This window comes from Echiichthys vipera (genome assembly GCF_963691815.1).
Source record: "Echiichthys vipera genome assembly, chromosome: 2".
Lineage (NCBI taxonomy): Eukaryota > Metazoa > Chordata > Actinopteri > Perciformes > Trachinidae > Echiichthys > Echiichthys vipera.
In genome coordinates, this window is record NC_139827.1 from 119,645 (window position 1) to 143,080 (window position 23,436).

Consider the following 23,436-nt stretch of genomic DNA (forward strand, 5'->3'; position numbering starts at 1 on the left):
GTCAGCTACAGCCAGCTACAGTCAGCTACAGTCAGCTACAGCCAGCTACAGCCAGCTACAGTCAGCTACAGTCAGCTACAGCCAGCTACAGTCAGCTACAGTCAGCTACAGTCAGCTACAGCCAGCTACAGTCAGCTACAGCCCGCTACAGTCAGCTACAGCCAGCTACAGCCAGCTACAGTCAGCTACAGTCAGCTACAGTCAGCACCTGAGGTTCATGTTAAAGCACAGCTACAGTCAGCACCTGAGGTTCATGTTAAAGCACAGCTACAGTCAGCACCTGTGGTTCATGTTAAAGCACAGCTACAGTCAGCTACAGTCAGCTACAGCCAGCTACAGTCAGCTACAGTCAGCTACAGTCAGCTACAGTCAGCACCTGAGGTTCATGTTAAAGCACAGCTACAGTCAGCACCCGTGGTTCATGTTAAAGCACAGCTACAGTCAGCACCTGAGGTTCATGTTAAAGCACAGCTACAGTCAGCACCTGTGGTTCATGTTAAAGCACAGCTACAGTCAGCACCTGAGGTTCATGTTAAAGCACAGCTACAGTCAGCACCTGTGGTTCATGTTAAAGCACAGCTACAGTCAGCACCTGAGGTTCATGTTAAAGCACAGCTACAGTCAGCACCTGTGGTTCATGTTAAAGCACAGCTACAGTCAGCACCTGTGGTTCATCCTGTTAAAGCACAGCTACAGCACCACTCACGGTTACCAAGACAACATGACAGCAGCTCGCCTACGGTGGAATCACCCTCCGCGGAGGTCAGGGCTCCTCTGTGCGGACCGATGTTCTGCCTCACGGGTACCAGCCTCACGGCTGTAGGTGGTGATGGGGGACCCAATGTGCTGCAGGTTCCCTCTCCTGGCGCGGGCTTCACGTATGATTCTTCCCCTGGTGCCTGTGCAGCCTGCTGAGGACCTGGTCTCTGCCCTTTGCATGAACCTGCAGGGAGCTCATCTCCTGAGTGCGGTCGTTATGGTCGCCATGCTGTAAAGTGAGGTCAGGTAAAGTTAGGTGAGGCCAGGTAAAGTCAGGTGAGGCCAGGTAAAGCCAGGTGATGTCAGCTGAGGTCAGGTTAAGTTAGGTGAGGCCAGGTAAAGTCAGGTGATGCCAGGTAAAGTCAGGTGATGTCAGGTAAAGTCAGGTAATGTCAGGTAAAGTCAGGTGAGGTCAGGTAAAGTTAGGTGAGGCCAGGTAAAGTCAGGTAAAGTCAGGTGATGTCAGGAAAAGTCAGGTAAAGTCAGGCAAAGTCAGGTGAGGTCAAGTACAGTCAGGTGAGGTCAGGTAAAGTCAGGTGAGGCCAGGTAAAGTCAGGTGATGTCAGGTAAAGCCAGGTAAAGACAGGGGAGTTCAGGTAAAGTCAGGTAAAGTCAGGTGAGGTCAAGTACAGTCAGGTGAGGTCAGGTAAAGTCAGGTGAGGTCAGGTAAAGTCAGGTGAGGTCAGGTAAAGTCAGGTGAGGTCAGGTAAAGTCAGGTGAGGTCAGGTAAAGCGCAGGTGAGCAGGTGAGGAAGGAGCTGTGCAGACTCCGCCCAGGCAAGGCAGCGGGTCCCGACGGTGTCAGCCCGAGGGTCCTCAAAACTTGTGCGACCCAGCTGTGTGGAGTCCTGCAGCACATCTACAACCTCAGCCTGAGTCTGGAGAAGGTCCCTGTGCTGTGGAAGACATCCTGCCTGGTACCATTACCAAAGAAGGTGCGTCCCAGCACCTCAGAAGACTACAGACCGGTGGCGCTGACGTCGCACCTGATGAAGTCCCTGGAGAGGCTGGTTCTTTCACTTCTTCGGCCCCTGGTCAGCTCATCACTGGACCCGCTACAGTTTGCCTACCAGCCGAGACTAGGAGTGGAGGATGCTATCATCTTCCTGCTCAACCGTGCCTGCGCCCACCTGGACAGAGCGGGGACCACAGTGAGAATCTTGTTCATGGACTTCTCAAGTGCGTTCAACACCATCCGGCTGCTCTGCTGGGACGGAAGCTGACGGCGATGCAGGTGGACCCTCCCCTGGTTTCCTGGATTACGGATTACTTGACGGGTCGACCACAGTATGTCAGACTTCAGGACGGAGTGTCTGACACCGTGGTCTGCAGCACTGGAGCTCCACAGGGTACTGTTCTTTCCCCATTTCTGTTCACCCTGTACACCTCAGACTTTCAGTTCCTCTCTGAGTCCTGCCACCTGCAGAAGTTTGCCGACGATTCTGCAATTGTTGGCTGTGTCAGTGAGGGGAAGGAGGAGGAGTACAGGGGCGTTGTGGACTCCTTTGTCGACTGGTGTGCAGCTAATCACCTGATTCTAAACGCCACCAAGACTAAGGAGCTAGTGGTGGATTTCTGCAGGAGTAAATCTGCCCCCACACCCATCTCCATCAACGGCGTGACTGTGGATGTTGTCCAGGATTACAAATATCTTGGAGTATACCTGGACAACAAACTGGACTTTTCCAAGAACACTGAGGCTGTATACAAGAAGGGCCAGAGTCGCCTCTATTTCCTGAGGAGGCTCCGGTCATTCAATGTTTGTAACACCATGCTGAGGATGTTCTACCAGTCAGTGGTAGCCAGTGCCATCTTCTTTGCTGTTGTGTGCTGGGGCAGCAGACTGAGGGCGGCAGACGCAAAGAGGATCAGTAAGATCATCAGGAAGGCTGGCTCCGTCCTGGGGGTCACACTGGACTCTTTGGTGGCGGTGTCTGAGAGGAGGAGGCTGTCTAAACTGCACAGCATCCTGGACAATAACTCTCACCCTCTCCACCAGCTGCTGACCTCCAGCAAAAGCACATTCAGCCACAGACTCATTCTCCCCCGGTGTAATACTGAACGCCGGAGGAAGTCTTTTCTTCCGGCGGCCATCAAACTTTATAATTCATCTCCCCCCAGTCAGGTAAGGAACAGTGGAGACACTGTATCCTGAAAATGTCACTTTGTCACTATTTACCATCACTGCATCACTTTATTCAGTTGTACTTTATTCAGTTGTACTTTATTCAGTGGTACTGTCACTTACTTCAGTAAGTAATGCTGCTATTCGACACTGTCACTTTATATCACCACTACATCACTTTATTTATTTATTAATGGTTTACTGTAACTATCTGCTGATACACTTACTGTGCTTTAGGACATGCTGCTACACTCCACTGTGCCACACTGTCACTTAGTTCTGTAGGACATGCTGCTACACTCCACTGTGCCACACTGTCACTTAGTTCTGTAGGACGTGCTGCTGCACTCCACTGTGCCACACTGTCACTTAGTTCTGTAGGACATGCTGCTGCACTCCACTGTGCCACACTGTCACTTAGTTCTGTAGGACATGCTGCTGCACTCCACTGTGCCACACTGTCACTTAGTTCTGTAGGACATGCTGCTGCACTCCACTGTGCCATACTGTCACTTAGTTCTGTAGGACATGCTGCTGCACTCCACTGTGCCATACTGTCACTTAGTTCTGTAGGACATGCTGCTACACTCCACTGTGCCACACTGTCACTTAGTTCTGTAGGACATGCTGCTGCACTCCACTGTTCCACACTGTCACTTAGTTCTGTAGGACATGCTGCTACACTCCACTGTGCCACACTGTCACTTAGTTCTGTAGGACATGCTGCTACACTCCACTGTGCCACACTGTCACTTAGTTCTGTAGGACGTGCTGCTGCACTCCACTGTGCCACACTGTCACTTAGTTCTGTAGGACATGCTGCCACACTCCACTGTGCCACACTGTCACTTAGTTCTGTAGGACATGCTGCTGCACTCCACTGTGCCATACTGTCACTTAGTTCTGTAGGACATGCTGCTGCACTCCACTGTGCCATACTGTCACTTAGTTCTGTAGGACATGCTGCTACACTCCACTGTGCCACACTGTCACTTAGTTCTGTAGGACATGCTGCTACACTCCACTGTGCCACACTGTCACTTAGTTCTGTAGGACATGCTGCTACACTCCACTGTGCCATACTGTCACTTAGTTCTGTAGGACATGCTGCTACACTCCACTGTGCCACACTGTCACTTAGTTCTGTAGGACATGCTGCTACACTCCACTGTGCCACACTGTCACTTAGTTCTGTAGGACATGCTGCTACACTCCACTGTGCCACACTGTCACTTAGTTCTGTAGGACATGCTGCTGCACTCCACTGTGCCACACTGTCACTTAGTTCTGTAGGACGTGCTGCTGCACTCCACTGTGCCACACTGTCACTTAGTTCTGTAGGACATGCTGCTGCACTCCACTGTGCCACACTGTCACTTAGTCCTGTAGGACATGCTGCTGCACTCCACTGTGCCACACTGTCACTTAGTTCCGTAGGACATGCTGCTGCACTCCACTGTGCCACACTGTCACTTAGTTCTGTAGGACATGCTGCTGCACTCCACTGTGCCACACTGTCACTTAGTCCTGTAGGACATGCTGCTGCACTCCACTGTGCCACACTGTCACTTAGTTCTGTAGGACATGCTGCTACATATTTAACATTTTTAACACTTATAACTTATCGCTCCTTCTCACTTATTTAGTTTGTACTTATTTTATTTCAATCTGCTGCTAAACTGCACGCTGCGTATTGTTGTATATTGTATAAACTTACGCTTAACCACGACGTCTGTTGCACTCTGTCACACTTGGTTCATTGCTTGATTTATCTGACGTTAGCTTTTGATTTGATTTATGTTTATGCTTATTGTTACTCTGATCCTTTTCCGCCTTTGTATCGAAACTGTTGCACAATAATTTCCCTCGGGATAAATAAAGCTTCTTGAATCTTGAATCTTGAATCTAAAGTCAGGTAAAGTCAGGTGAGATCAGGTAAAGTCAGGTGAGGTCAGGTAAAGTCAGGTGAGGTCAGGTAAAGTCAGGTAAAGTCAGGTAAGGAACAGTGGAGACACTGTATCCTGAAAATGTCACTTTGTCACTATTTACCATCACTGCATCACTTTATTCAGTTGTACTTTATTCAGTTGTACTTTATTCAGTTGTACTGTCACTTACTTCAGTAAGTAATGCTGCTATTCGACACTGTCACTTTATATCACCACTACATCACTTTATCTATTTATTAATGGTTTACTGTAACTATCTGCTGATACACTTACTGTGCTTTAGGACATGCTGCTACATTTCACTGTGGTTTACTGTAACTGACTTAAGTACGAAATGCTGCTACACTCCACTGTGCCACACTGTCACTTAGTTCTGTAGGACATGCTGCTACACTCCACTGTTCCACACTGTCACTTAGTTCTGTAGGACATGCTGCTACACTCCACTGTGCCACACTGTCACTTAGTTCTGTAGGACATGCTGCTACACTCCACTGTGCCACACTGTCACTTAGTTCTGTAGGACGTGCTGCTGCACTCCACTGTGCCACACTGTCACTTAGTTCTGTAGGACATGCTGCTACATATTTAACATTTTTAACACTTATAACTTATCGCTCCTTCTCACTTATCTAGTTTGTACTTATTTTATTTCAATCTGCTGCTAAACTGCACGCTGCGTATTGTTGTATATTGTATAAACTTACGCTTAACCACGACGTCTGTTGCACTCTGTCACACTTGGTTCATTGCTTGATTTATCTGACGTTAGCTTTTGATTTGATTTATGTTTATGCTTATTGTTACTCTGATCCTTTTCCGCCTTTGTATCGAAACTGTTGCACAATAATTTCCCTCGGGATAAATAAAGCTTCTTGAATCTTGAATCTTGAATCTAAAGTCAGGTAAAGTCAGGTGAGATCAGGTAAAGTCAGGTGAGGTCAGGTAAAGTCAGGTGAGGTCAGGTAAAGTCAGGTGAGGTCAGGTAAAGTCAGGTAAAGTCAGGTGAGGTCAGGTAAAGTCAGGTAAAGTCAGGTGAGGTCAGGTTGAGTCGGGTAAAGTCAGGTGATGTCAGGTTGAGTCGGGTAAAGTCAGGTGAGGTCAGGTAAAGTCAGGTGAGGTCAGGTAAAGTCAGGTAAAGTCAGGTAAAGTCAGGTGAGGTCAGGTTGAGTCGGGTAAAGTCAGGTGAGGTCAGGTAAAGTCAGGTGAGGTCAGGTAAAGTCAGGTAAAGTCAGGTGAGGTCAGGTAAAGTCAGGTGAGGTCAGGTAAAGTCAAGTGATGTCAGGTAAAGTCAGGTAAAGTCAGGTGAGGTCAGGTAAAGTCAGGTGAGGTCAGGTAAAGTCAGGTAAAGTCAGGTGAGATCAGGTAAAGTCAGGTGAAGTCAGGTGAGGTCAGGTAAAGTCAGGTGAGGTCAGGTGAAGTCAGGTAAAGTCAGGTGAGGTCAGGTAAAGTCAGGTAAAGTCAGGTGAGGTCAGGTGAAGTCATGTAAAGTCAGGTGAGGTCAGGTAAAGTCAGGTGAGGTCAGGTAAAGTCAGGTGAGGTCAGGTAAAGTCAGATGAGGTCAGGTAAAGTCAGGTGAGGTCAGGTAAAGTCAGGTGAGGTCAGGTAAAGTCAGGTGAGATCAGGTAAAGTCAGGTGAGGTCAGGTAAAGTCAGGTGAGGTCAGGTGATGTCAGGTAAAGTCAGGTAAAGTCAGGTGAGGTCAGGTAAAGTCAGGTGATGTCAGGTGAAGTCAGGTAAAGTCAGGTGAGGTCAGGTTAAGTCAGGTGATGTCAGGTAAAGTCAGGTAAAGTCAGGTGAGGTCAGGTAAAGTCATGTAAAGTCAGGTGAGGTCAGGTGATGTCAGGTAAAGTCAGGTGAGGTCAGGTAAAGTCAGGTAAAGTCAGGTGAGGTCAGGTAATGTCAGGTGAGGCCAGGTAAAGTCAGGTGAGGTCAGGTAAAGTCAGGTGAGGTCAGGTAAAGTCAGGTGAGGTCAGGTAAAGTCAGGTGAGGTCAGGTGAAGTCAAGTAAAGTCAGGTAAAGTCAGGTGAGGTCAGGTGAGGTCAGGTAAAGTCAGGTGAGGTCAGGTGAGGTCAGGTAAAGTCAGGTAAAGTCAGGTGAAGTCAGGTGAGGTCAGGTAAAGTCAGGTGAGGTCAGGTAAAGCCAGGTAAAGTCAAGTAAAGTCAGGTAAAGTCAGGTGAAGTCAGGTGAGGTCAGGTAAAGTCAGGTGAGGTCAGGTAAAGTCAGGTCAAGTCAGGTGAGGTCAGGTAAAGTCAGGTGAGGTCAGGTAAAGTCAGGTGAGGTCAGGTAAAGTCAGGTGAGATCAGGTAAAGTCAGGTGAGGTCAGGTAAAGTCAGGTGAGGTCAGGTAAAGTCAGGTAAAGTCAGGTGAGGTCAGGTAAAGTCAGGTAAAGTCAGGTGAGGTCAGGTAAAGTCAGGTGAAGTCAGGTGAGGTCAGGTAAAGTCAGGTGAGGTCAGGTAAAGTCAGGTAAAGTCAGGTGAGGTCAGGTAAAGTCAGGTAAAGTCAGGTCAGGTCAGGTAAAGTCAGGTGAGGTCAGGTAAAGTCAGGTAAAGTCAGGTGAGGTCAGGTAAAGTCAGGTAAAGTCAGGTAAAGTCAGGTGAGGTCAGGTAAAGTCAGGTGAAGTCAGGTGAGGTCAGGTAAAGTCAGGTAAAGTCAGGTGAGGTCAGGTGAGGTCAGGTAAAGTCAGGTGAGGTCAGGTGAGGTCAGGTAAAGTCAGGTGAGGTCAGGTGCGGTCAGGTAAAGTCAGGTGAGGACAGGTAAAGTCAGGTAAAGTCAGGTGAAGTCAGGTAAAGTCAGGTGAGTTCAGGTAAAGTCAGGTGAGTTCAGGTAAAGTCAGGTGAGTTCAGGTAAAGTCAGGTGAGTTCAGGTAAAGTCAGGTGAGGTCAGGTGAGTTCAGGTAAAGTCAGGTGAGTTCAGGTAAAGTCAGGTGAGTTCAGGTAAAGTCAGGTAAAGTCAGGTGAGTTCAGGTAAAGTCAGGTGAGTTCAGGTAAAGTCAGGTAAAGTCAGGTAAAGTCAGGTGAGTTCAGGTAAAGTCAGGTGAGGTCAGGTAAAGTCAGGTGAGTTCAGGTAAAGTCAGGTGAGTTCAGGTAAAGTCAGGTAAAGTCAGGTAAAGTCAGGTGAGTTCAGGTAAAGTCAGGTGAGGTCAGGTAAAGTCAGGTGAGGTCAGGTAAAGTCAGGTGAGGTCAGGTAAAGTCAGGTAAAGTCAGGTGAGGTCAGGTAAAGTCAGGTAAAGTCAGGTGAGGTCAGGTAAAGTCAGGTGAGGTCAGGTAAAGTCAGGTGAGGTCAGGTAAAGTCAGGTGAAGTCAGGTGAGGTCAGGTAAAGTCAGGTGAGGTCAGGTAAAGTCAGGTAAAGTCAGGTGAGGTCAGGTAAAGTCAGGTGAGGTCAGGTAAAGTCAGGTAAAGTCAGGTGAGGTCAGGTAAAGTCAGGTGAGGTCAGGTAAAGTCAGGTAAAGTCAGGTGAGGTCAGGTAAAGTCAGGTAAAGTCAGGTAAAGTCAGGTGAGGTCAGGTGAGGTCAGGTGAGGTCAGGTGAGGTCAGGTAAAGTCAGGTGAGGTCAGGTAAAGTCAGGTAAAGTCAGGTGAGGTCAGGTAAAGTCAGGTAAAGTCAGGTAAAGTCAGGTGAAGTCAGGTGAGGTCAGGTGAGGTCAGGTAAAGTCAGGTGAGGTCAGGTGAGGTCAGGTAAAGTCAGGTGAGGTCAGGTGAGGTCAGGTAAAGTCAGGTGAGGTCAGGTGCGGTCAGGTAAAGTCAGGTGAGGACAGGTAAAGTCAGGTAAAGTCAGGTGAAGTCAGGTAAAGTCAGGTGAGTTCAGGTAAAGTCAGGTGAGTTCAGGTAGAGTCAGGTGAGTTCAGGTAAAGTCAGGTGGGTTCAGGTAAAGTCAGGTAAAGTCAGGTGAGGTCAGGTGAGGTCAGGTTAAGTCAGGTGAGGTCAGGTAAAGTCAGGTGAGGTCAGGTGAAGTCAGGTGAGGTCAGGTAAAGTCAGGTGAGGTCAGGTGAGTTCAGGTAAAGTCAGGTGAGGTCAGGTGAGGTCAGGTGAAGTCAGGTGAGGTCAGGTGAAGTCAGGTGAGTTCAGGTAAAGTCAGGTGAGTTCAGGTAAAGTCAGGTGAGTTCAGGTAAAGTCAGGTGAGGTCAGGTAAAGTCAGGTGAGTTCAGGTAAAGTCAGGTGAGGTCAGGTAAAGTCAGGTGAGTTCAGGTAAAGTCAGGTGAGTTCAGGTAAAGTCAGGTGAGTTCAGGTAAAGTCATAAATAAATAATAACCACAGCCGTGTCGTTGTGTTTCAGCTCATGGAAGAAACTTTTATTCCCTTGTTTTAAAGAATCAGAGAGAACCTGGTCCAGAACCAGAACCTGGTCCAGAACCAGACCCTGGTCCAGAACCAGAACCAGAACCTGGTCCAGAACCAGAACCTGGTCCAGAACCACAACCAGAACCTGGTCCAGAACCAGAACCTGGTCCAGAACCAGAACCTGGTCCAGAACCAGAACCAGAACCTGGTCCAGAACCAGAACCTGGTCCAGAACCACAACCAGAACCTGGTCCAGAACCAGAACCTGGTCCAGACCCAGAACCTGGTCCAGAACCAGACCCTGGTCCGGAACCAGACCCAGAACCTGGTCCAGATCCAGAACCAGACCCAGATCCAGAACCACAACCGCAACAGTACCTCTTTGGTCCAGACTACATTACCCACAATCCTCTCTGCCCCGGTCCAACACAGAAACAGACAGACGAATGTCAACAATCAGGTGGTTTTTCAGAATAAGAGCACATGATGTCCAGGTGGTTTTTCAGAATAAGAGCACATGATGTCCAGGTGTTTTTTCAGAATAAGAGCACATGATGTCCAGGTGGTTTTTCAGAATAAGAGCACATGATGTCCAGGTGGTTTTTCAGAATAAGAGCACATGATGTCCAGGTGGTTTTTCAGAATAAGAGCACATGATGTTTAGTTTTTTCAGTCCAGACCGGATCAGAGCGTCTGATTGGCTGATCAGATGTTTTTGTTTGGTCCGTTCTGATCCAATCAGCTGTAGTGTTAGCCCATCGAGCCCCGCCCCCTCCACATGCTGTCCAATCACAGAGCGGGGGGCGTGTCCAGCAGAGGGGCGTGGCTAATTGACTCCCTCTTGTAGGTCTTGGGAGGAAGTTTGGGGACGATGTGTCGGGGGGGCACCGGGGGCCCGTCCAGGGGGGCAGGGGGCGGGGAGGGGAGCGCCATCTTCCTGCAGGACGGGGAGGGGCTGGGGGTGACAGGGAGGGGAGGGGGGAGGGGGGGTGAGGCGGCCGGGGGGGCAGAGGTGACGGGGGGCGAGGGAGAGGAGGTGGGAGGGAAGAAGGCCTGAAGGTCACAGCGGGGGCGACCCTGAGGGGGGGGGAGAAGGTGCAGGGGGGAGTTGAGAGGCTCCCGAGGAGGGAGGGAGGGGGGGCTGTCGGGGGGAGACGACGATGAGAGCGACGACGAGTAACGAGGGGGGAGGAGCTTACAGGTGGGCTGACGAGGGGGGACGGCGGGGGGGCTGTCCACCTGCGACGCCATCTGGGGAGAAAATTATATATAACAATTATCTGAGGTTAGAAGACATTTAGCAACATTCAGCAACATTCGGCAACATTCGGCAACATTCGGCAACATTCAGCAACATTCAGTAACATTCAGCAACATTCAGTAACATTCAGAAACATTCAGTAACATTCAGTAACATTCAGTAACATTCAGTAACATTCAGCAACATTCAGCAACATTTAGCAACATTTAGCAACATTCAGCAACATTCAGCAACATTCAGTAACATTCAGCAACATTCAGTAACATTCAGTAACATTCAGCAACATTCACTAATATTCAGCAACATTCAGCAACATTTAGCAACATTTAGCAACATTTAGCAACATTCAGCAACATTCGGCAACATTCAGTAACATTCGGCAACATTCAGTAACATTCAGCAACATTCACTAATATTCAGCAACATTCAGTAACATTCAGTAACATTCAGCAACATTCACTAATATTCAGCAACATTCAGTAACATTCAGCAACATTCAGTAACATTCAGCAACATTCACTAATATTCAGCAACATTCAGCAACATTCAGTAACATTCAGTAACATTCAGTAACATTCAGCAACATTCAGTAACATTCAGTAACATTCAGTAACATTCAGCAACATTCAGCAACATTCACTAATATTCAGCAACATTCAGTAACATTCAGTAACATTCAGCAACATTCAGCAACATTCAGTAACATTCAGCAACATTCAGCAACATTCAGTAACATTCAGCAACATTCAGCAACATTCAGTAACATTCAGCAACATTCAGCAACATTCAGCAACATTCAGTAACATTCAGCAACATTCAGTAACATTCAGTAACATTCAGCAACATTCAGTAACATTCAGCAACATTCAGTAACATTCAGTAACATTCAGCAACATTCAGTAACATTCAGCAACATTCAGTAACATTCAGCAACATTCAGTAACATTCAGCAACATTCAGTAACATTCAGTAACATTCAGCAACATTCAGTAACATTCAGCAACATTCAGTAACATTCAGCAACATTCAGCAACATTCAGCAACATTCAGCAACATTCAGTAACATTCAGCAACATTCAGTAACATTCAGTAACATTCAGTAACATTCAGTAACATTCAGTAACATTCAGCAACATTCAGCAACATTGATCAGAGCTAATAAACTATTGTCACGTGGTTTTCCTAAGCCTTTGCTGAACACTGACACATTCACGCCCCTCCCTCTTCCGTCACGTGTTTGTGACGTTTTCTTCTCTGGGGTTCAGAAAGGAACAGGAAGTGTCGCGGCCGCAGCTCTGGATGACGTCAGCACGTCTGAGCGCTCAGGACGTCACTGGTTCCTGCTCTGGTTGAACGTTACTTTGATGCCGAGGATTTTCCAGAGAGTCTCTGTGGGTCTAGATCTGGACCCTGGACCCTGAACCCAAAGTGTGTGAGGAAGTCAGAGCTAAACCCGGTTCCGGGTCTGAAGGCGTCAGGTACCTTTGAGGGCGAGGACTCGGCAGGAGCCGACTCTGGACGTCTGCGAGGAGGAACAGGAGGAGGAACCTGAACGTCGTCACAACCACGACTGAAACTGACCATGGAGGAGACGGAGGAGGACCCTGAGACCAGAGAGCAGACTTAGACCCTCAGACACAAACAATCATAATAATTCAGTTTATCCATAAAATATGCATATAACCCTAACCCAGGTCTGACGGGAGAGAGGGAGGGGGGGGGGGCGAGGGGAGGAGAGGGGTGAGGGTGGTCAGGGGTGGGGGGTATGAAGCTGGGGCAAAGAGGAAGGTTTATGGGCGGGATTTGGGGGAGGGGGGGGGGGTCCAAAGTCGGGGTGCTGATCTGGAGACGCTCTGTCCCCGTAGGGTTTGAGTCTGGTCGAGGAGTCAGTGGTGGTGGTGGGGGGGGGGTCGGTTCTGTTTTGTTCTGCTGTTGAGTTTGAGGAAGTTGTGAGTCAGCCATGTTTTTATGTTAGGGATGCAGGTTTTAACGTGGGTGGGGGGGGGGGGGGGGTTGGGCGGGTTTAGTGCTGATCTAGATCTGGGTGTCGTGGGCGCAGCAGTGGAAGTCCAGGTTGAGTGTGCGGATGATGTGACCAAGGGGGAAGAGTTAGCAGATGAAGAGGAGGGGGCGAGGGCTGAGCCGTGAGGGACCCCCTGGGTAACAGGAGAGAGTGATGTGTGACCACAGAGGGAGATGAACTGCTGCCAGGCGGGTGCAGGGCCCTCAACACCCTGTTGGCGCAGCCTTTGAGGGGTTGATGGTGTCAAAGGCTGCGCTGAGGTCAAGTAGAAGCAGGATGTTGAGTCTGCAGAGGAGATGGTTGATGACTTTGACCAGGGTCGTTTCTGTGCTGTGGAGCGGGCGGGAGCCGGACTGGAGGGGTTCGTAGAGGCTCTTGGACCGGAGATGGCTGTGGAGTTGGGCGGCGGCAATGCGTTCCAGAGTTTTGGAGAGGTGGGCTGGGTTGGGTCATGACCGAAAGAACGAGGTCGCGAGTACAAGCGGCCGAAATGGGTTTTCTCAGGAGGGTGGCTGGAGTCTCCCTTAGAGAGAGGGGGAGAAGTTCAGCATCCGTGAGGAACTCGGAGTAGAGCCGCTGCTCCTTAGCGTTGAAAGGAGCCAGTTGAGGTGGTTCGGGCATCTAGTAAGGATGCCCCCTGGGCGCCTCCCTAGGGAGGTGTTCCAGGCACGTCCAGCTGGGAGGAGGCCTCGGGGAAGACCCAGGACCAGGTGGAGAGATTAGATCTCCACACTGGCCTGGGAACGCCTCAGGATCCCCCAGTTAGAGCTGGTTAATGTGGCCCGGGAAAGGGAAGTTTGGGGTCCCCTGCTAAAGCTGCTGCCCCCGCGACCCGAACCCGGATAAGCGGATGAAGATGAGATGAGATGAGATGGGCTGGGTCAGAGGTGGGCTTTTTGAGGATGGGGGTGATGGAGGCAAGTTCGTACACAGAGGGATCATGACCAAGAGATAAAGGCTGAATGAAGAGGGAGGTGAGATGGGGATGAGGACAGGGAGGTAAGCCTTGGTTAGGGTTGTTGGGAGGGGGTCAAGAGAGCAGGTGGCTGTCTTTGATGCAGGGACGACGTCCAGGAGTCGACCGGGGAGAAGGCAGTGAGAGAAGGGAAGGGCAGGGTGGGGTGGAGGAGTTACTGACGGTTGATTTGAGAGATTTTGTTGTTAAAAACGAGGAAGAAAGAGTTACAGAGGCCAGGGGAGGAGGATCTGGTGGCTAGAGCATTTTGTTTTACGGATGAAGAACAGGATGCGGGGGTTCCGGTTGGGGCTGTTGATGACGGTGGAGAAGTGGGCAGATTTCGCTGGTTGAAGAACGTCACAGTAGGAGCGTGGACGATGAGGTTGGTTCCTTTGTAAAGACGTTCCAGTTGACGGCCGGTCTGTTTCATGGTGCAGAGTTCTGGGGTGTACCGGGGGGGGCGGGGTGTACCGGGGTGTACCGGGGGGGCGGGGTGTACCGGGGGGCGGGGTGTACCGGGGTGTACCGGGGGGGCGGGGTGTACCGGGGTGTACTGGGGGGGCGGGGTGTACTGGGGGGGCGGGGTGTACCGGGGGGGCGGGGTTGGTGAACGGGACAGAGGCAGTGCTCCAGGGTGCAATGGAGTCAGAAAGGATGAGTTGATCATGCTCATCATGATGATCAAGGGGCGAAGTCAGGGGGGAGGCAGAGGATCTGAGCTGGGATCGCGTGAGAGGGTTGACTGATTTGGAGTTCTGTAGAAGATGGAGCGTTTTCTGGGATTATGGGGTCGAGAGTTAGAGAAGAGGACGCAGAGATGGTCAGGGAGCTGGAAGGGGAGAGGATGGGGGTTAGATATGGGTACGAAGGAGGAGCAGACTAAGTCAAGGGTGTGGCCTTTGATGGGGGTGGTGAAGTTGATGTACTGGGTAAGATGGAAGCAGTGGAGAAGAGAGGGGGAGTCAGATGTCAGTGGGGAGTGGGCTGGTCAATAAGGATGTTTGAGTCAGCGGCCAAAAGGAGGCGGGAAGAGCGAGAGGACGCAATAGTGAGGAGTTCGGCGAGTTCAGGGAGAAAAGATGGGTGGGGCTTCAGGGGACGGTAGAACCGAACAGCAGTGATAGAGTTAGGGAAAGAGAGGACAAGGTGTTGGAAGGATGAGATAGATGGGGGGTTGAGGTTCAGTTGGGTGATTCATTGGGATTGGGGAGGAGATGGTGGGAGGCGAGAGTTAGTCCAGAGGGGGGGGATAGGTGATCCAATGGAGAAGCATCGGTTGAGACCAGCAGGGGACGATGGTTGTTGTAGTTGGTGAAGTGAGTGGTGTTGGTTGCCCTAGACCGTACCCGCGGGGGCAGGCAGGCCCCACGGGCCATGACGGCACTCAGCTCGGCTATAGGCGACGACCTGTAGGGGAGGGGAGTGGAAGCCCTGATTGGTGGTCGGAGTTAATGTCAGACCTGTGATTGGTGGGCGGGGTTAATGTCAGACCTGTGATTGGTGGGCGGGGTTAATGTCAGACCTGTGATTGGTGGGCGGGGTTAATGTCAGACCTGTGATTGGTGGGCGGGGTTAATGTCAGACCTGGGATTGGTGGGCGGGTTAATGTCAGACCTGTGATTGGACAGTGTCAAAGTGGTGGTCTTACTGGAGTGGAAGGGGCTGCTGGGACCCTGCGGCGAGTCGAACACGCTGCCTACATCTGTGGAGCTGGAGGCGGCGGAGGCGGGGGCGGAGTCAGGGGGGTGCGTGGGGAGTTGGGGGCGGAGACAGCTCCCCCCTCGTCTCGCTGTCGGGGATGCGGCTGTAACTGATCTTCCGGGGCTCGTTCTGCAGTGGCGTCGGGTGCCGCATGGTCCCGGGCCTCGCCGAGGTCGGACGGATCCCGGAGACTTCAGAGAACAGGTGTACTTCTTCACCTGGACACAGGGGGACGTCACTGAAGGCTTCAGTGTTTAACACTTGGACTCAGATGTAGGTCATTAAGGACGGTCTTAGACTCTCAGGTGTTTGCGTCGTCGTGGTCATACTCACGAATCGAGGTAAGGATCGGGCGTTTCTGGGTTCGATCTCCAGAGATTTGTTGAACAGATGATCTGCGAAGTCTTTCTCCGACAGGTCTTCCATTGGGTTCAGGTTCTCAAAGAACTTCTACTCCACAAACACAGAGCACATCGTTACAACACTGTCAGAGTGAACAGGAAGTGACATCACGGGCAGCACTGACCCTGATGTCGCTCTCCCCTCAGACAGTACGGCTGGTTCTGGTACTGTTGGATCTCCCCAGTGATTTCGGCCACTTTCCTCCTCTTGCTGAAGTTGATCAGATCTTTGCCGTGTCGGCGCAGGAAGTCGGGGTTGCCCTCCTCCGTCTTCAGGATGTTGGTCAGGTAGATTCCTGAGGAGCAGAGAGAGAGTTCAGCCTCTAACCGTTAACGTCTGACCCTGAATGAGCGGAGGCCGGGCGGGTCGTACCAAAGAAGGGCACACAGGGGGGGTTGATGGACCGCAGTTTGGCCAAATACTTCTTGTAGTGATCTTCACTCAGCTCATGAGCTTCCTCCAGGATCTTTCTCTGCCGACTCGGAATTTGCTGGAAAGAAAAACATTTACAGTATTTTTACCTAAGGAGTGTACCTGTGAGGTTCACCTGTGAGGTTTACCTGTGAGGTTCACCTGTGAGGTTTACCTGTGACGTTTACCTGTGAGGTTCACCTGTGTGGTTTACCTGTGAGGTTCACCTGTGAGGTTCCCCTGTGAGGTTCACCTGTGGTTCACCTGTGAGGTTCACCTGTGAGGTTCACCTGTGGTTTACCTGTGTGGTTCCCCTGTGAGGTTCACCTGGTTCACCTGTGAGGTTCACCTGTGGTTCACCTGTGAGGTTCACCTGTGTGGTTTACCTGTGAGGTTCACCTGTGAGGTTCACCTGTGAGGTTCACCTGTAAAGTTCACCTGTGAGGTTCACCTGTGATGTTCACCTGTGAAGTTCACCTGTTAGGTTCACCTGTAAGGTTTACCTGTGAAGTTTACCTGTGAGGTTCACCTGGTTCACCTGTGAGGTTCCACTGTGAGGTTCCCCTGTGAGGTTCACCTGGTTCACCTGTGAGGTTCCACTGTGAGGTTCACCTGTGAGGTTCACCTGTGGTTCACGTATGGTTCACCTGTGGGCAGGGTTGTTGTTACCTCAAAGGTGTGGTCGAGTCTGTAGACCGGAGACGAGTTCATTGCACTGACGACTTCCAGAACTCCGTTAAAGTTGTTGAGTTCTTGAAAAACCTGCAGAATCTCGATGATTCGAGACACGACGGCAACTCGTTCCTCCAGGTTCTCCGTTTCTACGATGCACCTGCAGAGAGAACACAGGTAACGGTCATGCAAGATGTCTGATGGAGGTGTAGTTACAGGTGTGACGTGATCAGAGGTGTAGTTACAGGTGTGACGTGATCAGAGGTGTAGTTACAGGTCTGACCTGGTCGGTGGTGTAGTTACAGGTGTGACGTGGTCGGAGGTGTAGTTACAGGTGTGACCTTGTCGGTGGTGTAGTTACAGGTGTGACGTGGTCGGAGGTGTAGTTACAGGTGTGACGTGGTCGGAGGTGTAGTTACAGGTGTGGTTACAGGTGTGGTTACAGGTGTAGTCACAGGTGTGGTCACAGGTGTAGTCACAGGTGTAGTCACAGGTGTGGTCACAGGTGTAGTTACAGGTGTGGTCACAGGTGTGGTCACAGGTGTGGTTACAGGTGTGGTCACAGGTGTGGTTACAGGTGTAGTCACAGCTGTGGCCACAGGTGTAGTCACAGGTGTGGTCACAGGTGTGGTCACAGGTGTGGTCACAGGTGTAGTCACAGGTGTGGTCACAGGTGTAGTTACAGGTGTAGTCACAGGTGTGGTCACAGGTGTAGTCACAGGTGTAGTCACAGGTGTGGTCACAGGTGTGGTCACAGGTGTAGTCACAGGTGTAGTCACAGGTGTAGTCACAGGTGTGGTCACAGGTGTAGTTACAGGTGTGGTCACAGGTGTAGTTACAGGTGTGGTCACAGGTGTGGTCACAGGTGTGGTTACAGGTGTGGTCACAGGTGTGGTTACAGGTGTAGTCACAGCTGTGGCCACAGGTGTAGTCACAGGTGTGGTCACAGGTGTGGTCACAGGTGTGGTCACAGGTGTAGTCACAGGTGTGGTTACAGGTGTGGTTACAGGTGTAGTCACAGCTGTGGCCACAGGTGTAGTCACAGGTGTGGTCACAGGTGTAGTCACAGGTGTGGTCACAGGTGTAGTCACAGGTGTAGTCACAGGTGTGGTCACAGGTGTGGTCACAGGTGTAGTCACAGGTGTAGTCACAGGTGTAGTCACAGGTGTAGTCACAGGTGTGGTCACAGGTGTAGTTACAGGTGTAGTCACAGGTGTGGTCACAGGTGTGGTCACAGCTGTGGCCACAGGTGTAGTCACAGGTGTAGTCACAGGTGTGGTCACAGGTCACAGGTGTGGTCACAGGTGTAGTCACAGCTGTGGCCACAGGTGTAGTCACAGGTGTGGTCACAGGTGTGGTTACAGGTGTGGTCACAGGTGTGGTCACAGGTGTAGTCACAGGTGTAGTTACGTACTTCTCCAGCCACAGCGTCAGGTTGGTGGTGTGGCGGATCATCCTCAGCAGGTTGGGGGAGTGAATCTCTTTGTCCTCTTTGGTCCAGACGCTGCCAACGAGCTCCGATGGCTGCACCGCCCTGCAGGGCAGACAGGTGAGACAGGTGAGAGGGGTGAGGACAGACAGGTGAGAGGGGTGAGGACAGACAGGTGAGAGGGGTGAGAGGGGTCAGGACAGACAGGTGAGACAGGTGAGAGGGGTGAGGACAGACAGGTGAGACGGGTGAGACAGGTGAGGACAGACAGGTGAGAGGGGTGAGGACAGACAGGTGAGAGGGGTGAGGACAGACAGGTGAGAGGGGTGAGGACAGACAGGTGAGACAGGTGAGAGGGGTGAGGACAGACAGGTGAGAGGGGTGAGGACAGACAGGTGAGGACAGACAGGTGAGAGGGGTCAGGTGAGACAGGTGAGAAGGGTGAGGTGAGAAGGGTGAGGACAGACAGGAGAGACAGGTGAGAGGGGTGAGGACAGACAGGTGAGGACAGACAGGTGAGAGGGGTCAGGTGAGACAGGTGAGAGGGGTGAGGGCAGACAGGTGAGACAGGTGAGAGGGGTGAGACAGGTGAGGACAGACAGGTGAGAGGGGTGAGGACAGACAGGTGAGAGGGGTGAGGACAGACATGTCAGACAGGTGAGAGGGGTGAGGACAGACAGGTGAGAGGGGTGAGGACAGACAGGTGAGGACAGACAGGTGAGAGAGGTGAGGACAGACAGGTGAGGACAGACAGGTGGGACAGGTGAGGACAGACATGTGAGAGGGGTGAGGACAGACAGGTGAGACAGGTGAGAGGGGTGAGGACAGACAGGTGAGAGGGGTGAGGACAGACAGGTGAGAGGGGTGAGGACAGACTGGTGAGAAGGGTGAGGACAGACAGGTGAGAGGGGTGAGGACAGACAGGTGAGAGGGGTGAGGACAGACAGGTGAGAAGGGTGAGGACAGACAGGAGAGACAGGTGAGAGGGGTGAGGACAGACAGGTGAGAAGGGTGAGAGGGGTGAGACAGGTGAAGACAGACAGGTGAGAGGGGTGAGGACAGACAGGTGAGAGGGGTGAGGACAGACAGGTGAGAAGGGTGAGGACAGACAGGAGAGACAGGTGAGAGGGGTGAGGACAGACAGGTGAGACAGGTGAGAGGGGTGAGACAGGTGAAGACAGACAGGTGAGAGGGGTGAGGACAGACAGGTGAGAGGGGTGAGGACAGACATGTCAGACAGGTGAGAGGGGTGAGGACAGACAGGTGAGAGGGGTGAGGACAGACAGGTGAGAGAGGTGAAAACAGACAGGTGAGAGAGGTGAAAACAGACAGGTGAGACAGGTGAGAAAGGTGAGGACAGACAGGTGAGAAGGGTGAGGACAGACAGGAGAGACAGGTGAGAGGGGTGAGGACAGACAGGTGAGAGGGGTGAGGACAGACAGGAGAGACAGGTGAGAGAGGTGAGAACAGACAGGTGAGGACAGACAGGTGAGAGAGGTGAGGACAGACAGGTGAGGACAGACAGGTGGGACAGGTGAGGACAGACAGACAGGTGAGGACAGACATGTGAGAGGGGTGAGGACAGACAGGTGAGACAGGTGAGGACAGGCAGGTGAGACAGGTGAGGACAGACAGGTGGGACAGGTGAGGACAGACAGGTGAGATGGGTGAGAACAGACAGGAGAGAGGGGTGAGGACAGACAGGTGAGAGGGGTGAGGACAGACAGGAGAGAGGGGTGAGGACAGACTGGTGAGAGGGGTGAGGACAGACAGGTGAGAGAGGTGAGAACAGACAGGTGAGGACAGACAGGTGAGAGAGGTGAAAACAGACAGGTGAGGACAGACAGACAGGTGAGACAGGTGAGGACAGACATGTGAGAGGGGTGAGGACAGACAGGTGAGGACAGACAGGTGAGGACAGACATGTGAGAGGGGTGAGGACAGACAGGTGAGGACAGACAGGTGAGGACAGACATGTGAGAGGGGTGAGGACAGACAGGTGAGACAGGTGAGGACAGACAGGTGAGGACAGACATGTGAGAGGGGTGAGGACAGACAGGTGAGACAGGTGAGGACAGACAGACAGGTGAGACAGGTGAGGACAGACGGGTGAGACAGGTGAGGACAGACAGACAGGTGAGACAGGTGAGGACAGACAGACAGGTGAGGACAGACAGCTGAGAGGGGTGAGGACAGACAGGTGAGGACAGACAGGTGAGGACAGACAGACAGGTGAGAGGGGTGAGGACAGACAGGTGAGACAGGTGAGGACAGACAGGTGAGGACAGACAGACAGGTGAGGACAGACAGACAGGTGAGAGGGGTGAGGACAGACAGGTGAGGACAGACAGACAGCTGAGAGGGGTGAGGACAGACAGGTGAGGACAGACAGACAGGTGCTGTCTCAGGTGTTACCTGTAGAAGTCGGACTCGAGCAGCGTCAGCTGGCGTGCGATCTCGATGGGGTGCAGCGTCATGAGGTCGAAGAGCTCGCTGTGACCCGGTTTACAGGTGTGCCACTCGACGGGGGGCGGAGAGTTCTGGAAGGTGATGGCGTGACTGGGCGCGCTCACCTGCACCTGCTTCTTCCTCTGGATGATCTTTGTGATGGACTCCACCCACTTCCTCATCGCCTTACCTGCAACACACGTGACATCATCATACACACGTGACATCATACATGTGACATCATCATACACACGTGACATCATACATGTGACATCATCATACACACGTGACATCATACAGGTGACATCATCATACAGGTGACATCATACATGTGACATCATCATACAGGTGACATCATACAGGTGACATCATCATACACACGTGACATCATACAGGTGACATCATACAGGTGACATCATTCACGTGACATCATCATTCACGTGACATCATTCATGTGACATCATACAGGTGACATCATTCATGTGACATCATACACACGTGACATCATCATACAGGTGACATCATTCACGTGACATCATCATTCACGTGACATCATACACGTGACATCATACATGTGACATCATCATACAGGTGACATCATTCACGTGACATCATCATTCACGTGACATCATACACGTGACATCATACATGTGACATCATCATACACACGTGACATCATTCATGTGACATCATCATACAGGTGACATCATTCACGTGACATCATACACACGTGACATCATCATACACACGTGACATCATCATACAGGTGACATCATCATACAGGTGACATCATACAGGTGACATCATTCACGTGACATCATCATACACGTGACATCATACATGAGACAGGTGATGACAGACAGGTGAGGACAGACAGACAGGTTAGGACAGACAGGTGAGACAGACAGGTGAGGACAGACAGGTGAGGACAGACAGGTGAGGACAGACAGGTGAGACAGACAGGTGAGACAGACAGGAGAGACAGACAGGTGAGACAGACAGGTGATGACAGACAGGAGAGACAGACAGGAGAGACAGCCAGGTGAGACAGACAGGTGATGACAGACAGGTGAGACAGACAGGTGATGACAGACAGGAGAGACAGACAGGTGAGACAGACAGGTGATGACAGACAGGAGAGGCAGACAGGAGAGACAGACAGGTGAGACAGACAGGTGAGACAGACAGACAGGTGAGACAGACAGGTGAGACAGACAGACAGGTGAGACAGACAGGTGAGGACAGACAGGTGAGGTGAGACAGACAGGTGAGACAGACAGACAGGTGAGGACAGACAGGTGAGGTGAGACAGGTACCTCGGACAGAGGCGATGAACGCCTCCAGGCGACTCAGCAGATCAGCGTCTCTCTCAAAGTCGTAGAAGTGATGTTCGACCCAGTGACGACACACGTTCAGCACCCTGCAGGAAGTGACATCACACCAGGAAGTGACATCATCAGACCAGGGTTTACTAACAATGATGATTAAAGTTTAATTACAGGGGTCCAGAGGTCAGACCTGGTCCAGAGGTCAGACCTGGTTCAGAGGTCAGACCTGGTCCAGAGGTCAGACCTGGACCCTGATCAGGTCAGACCTGATCTCAGGCTGACCTGGACCTGGTCCAGAGGTCAGACCTGGTCCAGAGGCCAGACCTGGACCCTGCAGCAGCTCAGACCTGGTCCATAGGTCAGACCTGGACCCTGCACCAGGTCAGACCTGGACCCTGCAGCAGGTCAGACCTGGACCCTGCAGCAGCTCAGACCTGGACCCTGCAGCAGCTCAGACCTGGACCCTGCAGCAGCTCAGACCTGGACCCTGATCAGATCAGACCTGGACCCTGATCAGGTCAGACCTGGACCCTGATCAGGTCAGACCTGGACCCTGAGCAGGTCAGACCTGGACCCTGATCAGGTCAGACCTGGACCCTGCAGCAGGTCAGACCTGGACCCTGATCAGATCAGGTACCTGAGTTGAACCGGCTGAACGAACTCTTTGCGGAAGCGTTTGAGTTCGGCGCTGAGCGGCTGCTCTCCTCCCTCCATCTGGTCGACGTCGCTGGGCCTCGGCTCCGGGATCTCAAACCTGAAGACACGAACATCACAGATCAGAGATCAGCCAGAGATCAGTCTGAGATCAGTCTGAGATCAGTCAGAGATCAGTCTGAGATCAGTCTGAGATCAGTCAGAGATCAGTCTGAGATCAGCCTGAGATCAGTCAGAGATCAGCCTGAGATCAGTCTGAGATCAGTCAGAGATCAGTCTGAGATCAGCCTGAGATCAGCCTGAGATCAGTCAGAGATCAGTCTGAGATCAGTCAGAGATCAGTCTGAGATCAGTCAGAGATCAGCCTGAGATCAGTCAGAGATCAGCCTGAGATCAGTCAGAGATCAGTCTGAGATCAGTCAGAGATCAGCCTGAGATCAGTCAGAGATCAGCCTGAGATCAGCCTGAGATCAGTCTGAGATCAGCCTGGGATCAGCCTGAGATCAGTTTGAGATCAGTCAGAGATCAGTCAGAGATCAGTCTGAGATCAGCCTGAGATCAGCCTGAGATCAGCCTGAGATCAGTCTGACATCAGTCAGAGATCAGCCTGAGATCAGTCAGAGATCAGCCAGAGATCAGTCTGAGATCAGTCAGAGATCAGTCTGAGATCAGTCTGAGATCAGCCTGAGATCAGTCAGAGATCAGCCTGAGATCAGTCAGAGATCAGTCTGAGATCAGCCTGAGATCAGTCAGAGATCAGCCTGAGATCAGTCTGAGATCAGTCAGAGATCAGCCTGAGATCAGTCAGAGATCAGCCTGAGATCAGTCTGAGATCAGCCTGAGATCAGTCTGAGATCAGTCAGAGATCAGCCTGAGATCAGCCTGAGATCAGTCTGAGATCAGTCAGAGATCAGCCTGAGATCAGTCTGAGATCAGCCTGAGATCAGTCTGAGATCAGTCAGAGATCAGCCTGAGATCAGTCAGAGATCAGTCTGAGATCAGTCAGAGATCAGCCTGAGATCAGTCTGAGATCAGTCTG

At 51.6% G+C, this 23,436-nt stretch overlaps 1 protein-coding gene across 1 annotated transcript in view; it reads right to left on the minus strand.

Annotated features, from left to right (window-relative positions):
• Nucleotides 1-9,105: 9,105 nt before the first annotated feature.
• The window catches only part of sos1 (son of sevenless homolog 1), a 38,132-nt gene continuing 23,801 nt past the window's right edge, over nt 9,106-23,436 (minus strand). The window contains 15 exon segments of the mRNA XM_083931268.1: nt 9,106-10,361; nt 11,854-11,975; nt 15,001-15,076; nt 15,079-15,137; nt 15,140-15,235; nt 15,238-15,271; nt 15,387-15,503; nt 15,580-15,595; nt 15,597-15,750; nt 15,828-15,945; nt 16,536-16,698; nt 17,953-18,072; nt 20,383-20,605; nt 21,732-21,835; nt 22,381-22,497. Of these exon segments, the coding sequence (XP_083787394.1) occupies nt 9,900-10,361; nt 11,854-11,975; nt 15,001-15,076; nt 15,079-15,137; nt 15,140-15,235; nt 15,238-15,271; nt 15,387-15,503; nt 15,580-15,595; nt 15,597-15,750; nt 15,828-15,945; nt 16,536-16,698; nt 17,953-18,072; nt 20,383-20,605; nt 21,732-21,835; nt 22,381-22,497 (1,981 nt within the window). The 3' untranslated portion in view covers nt 9,106-9,899.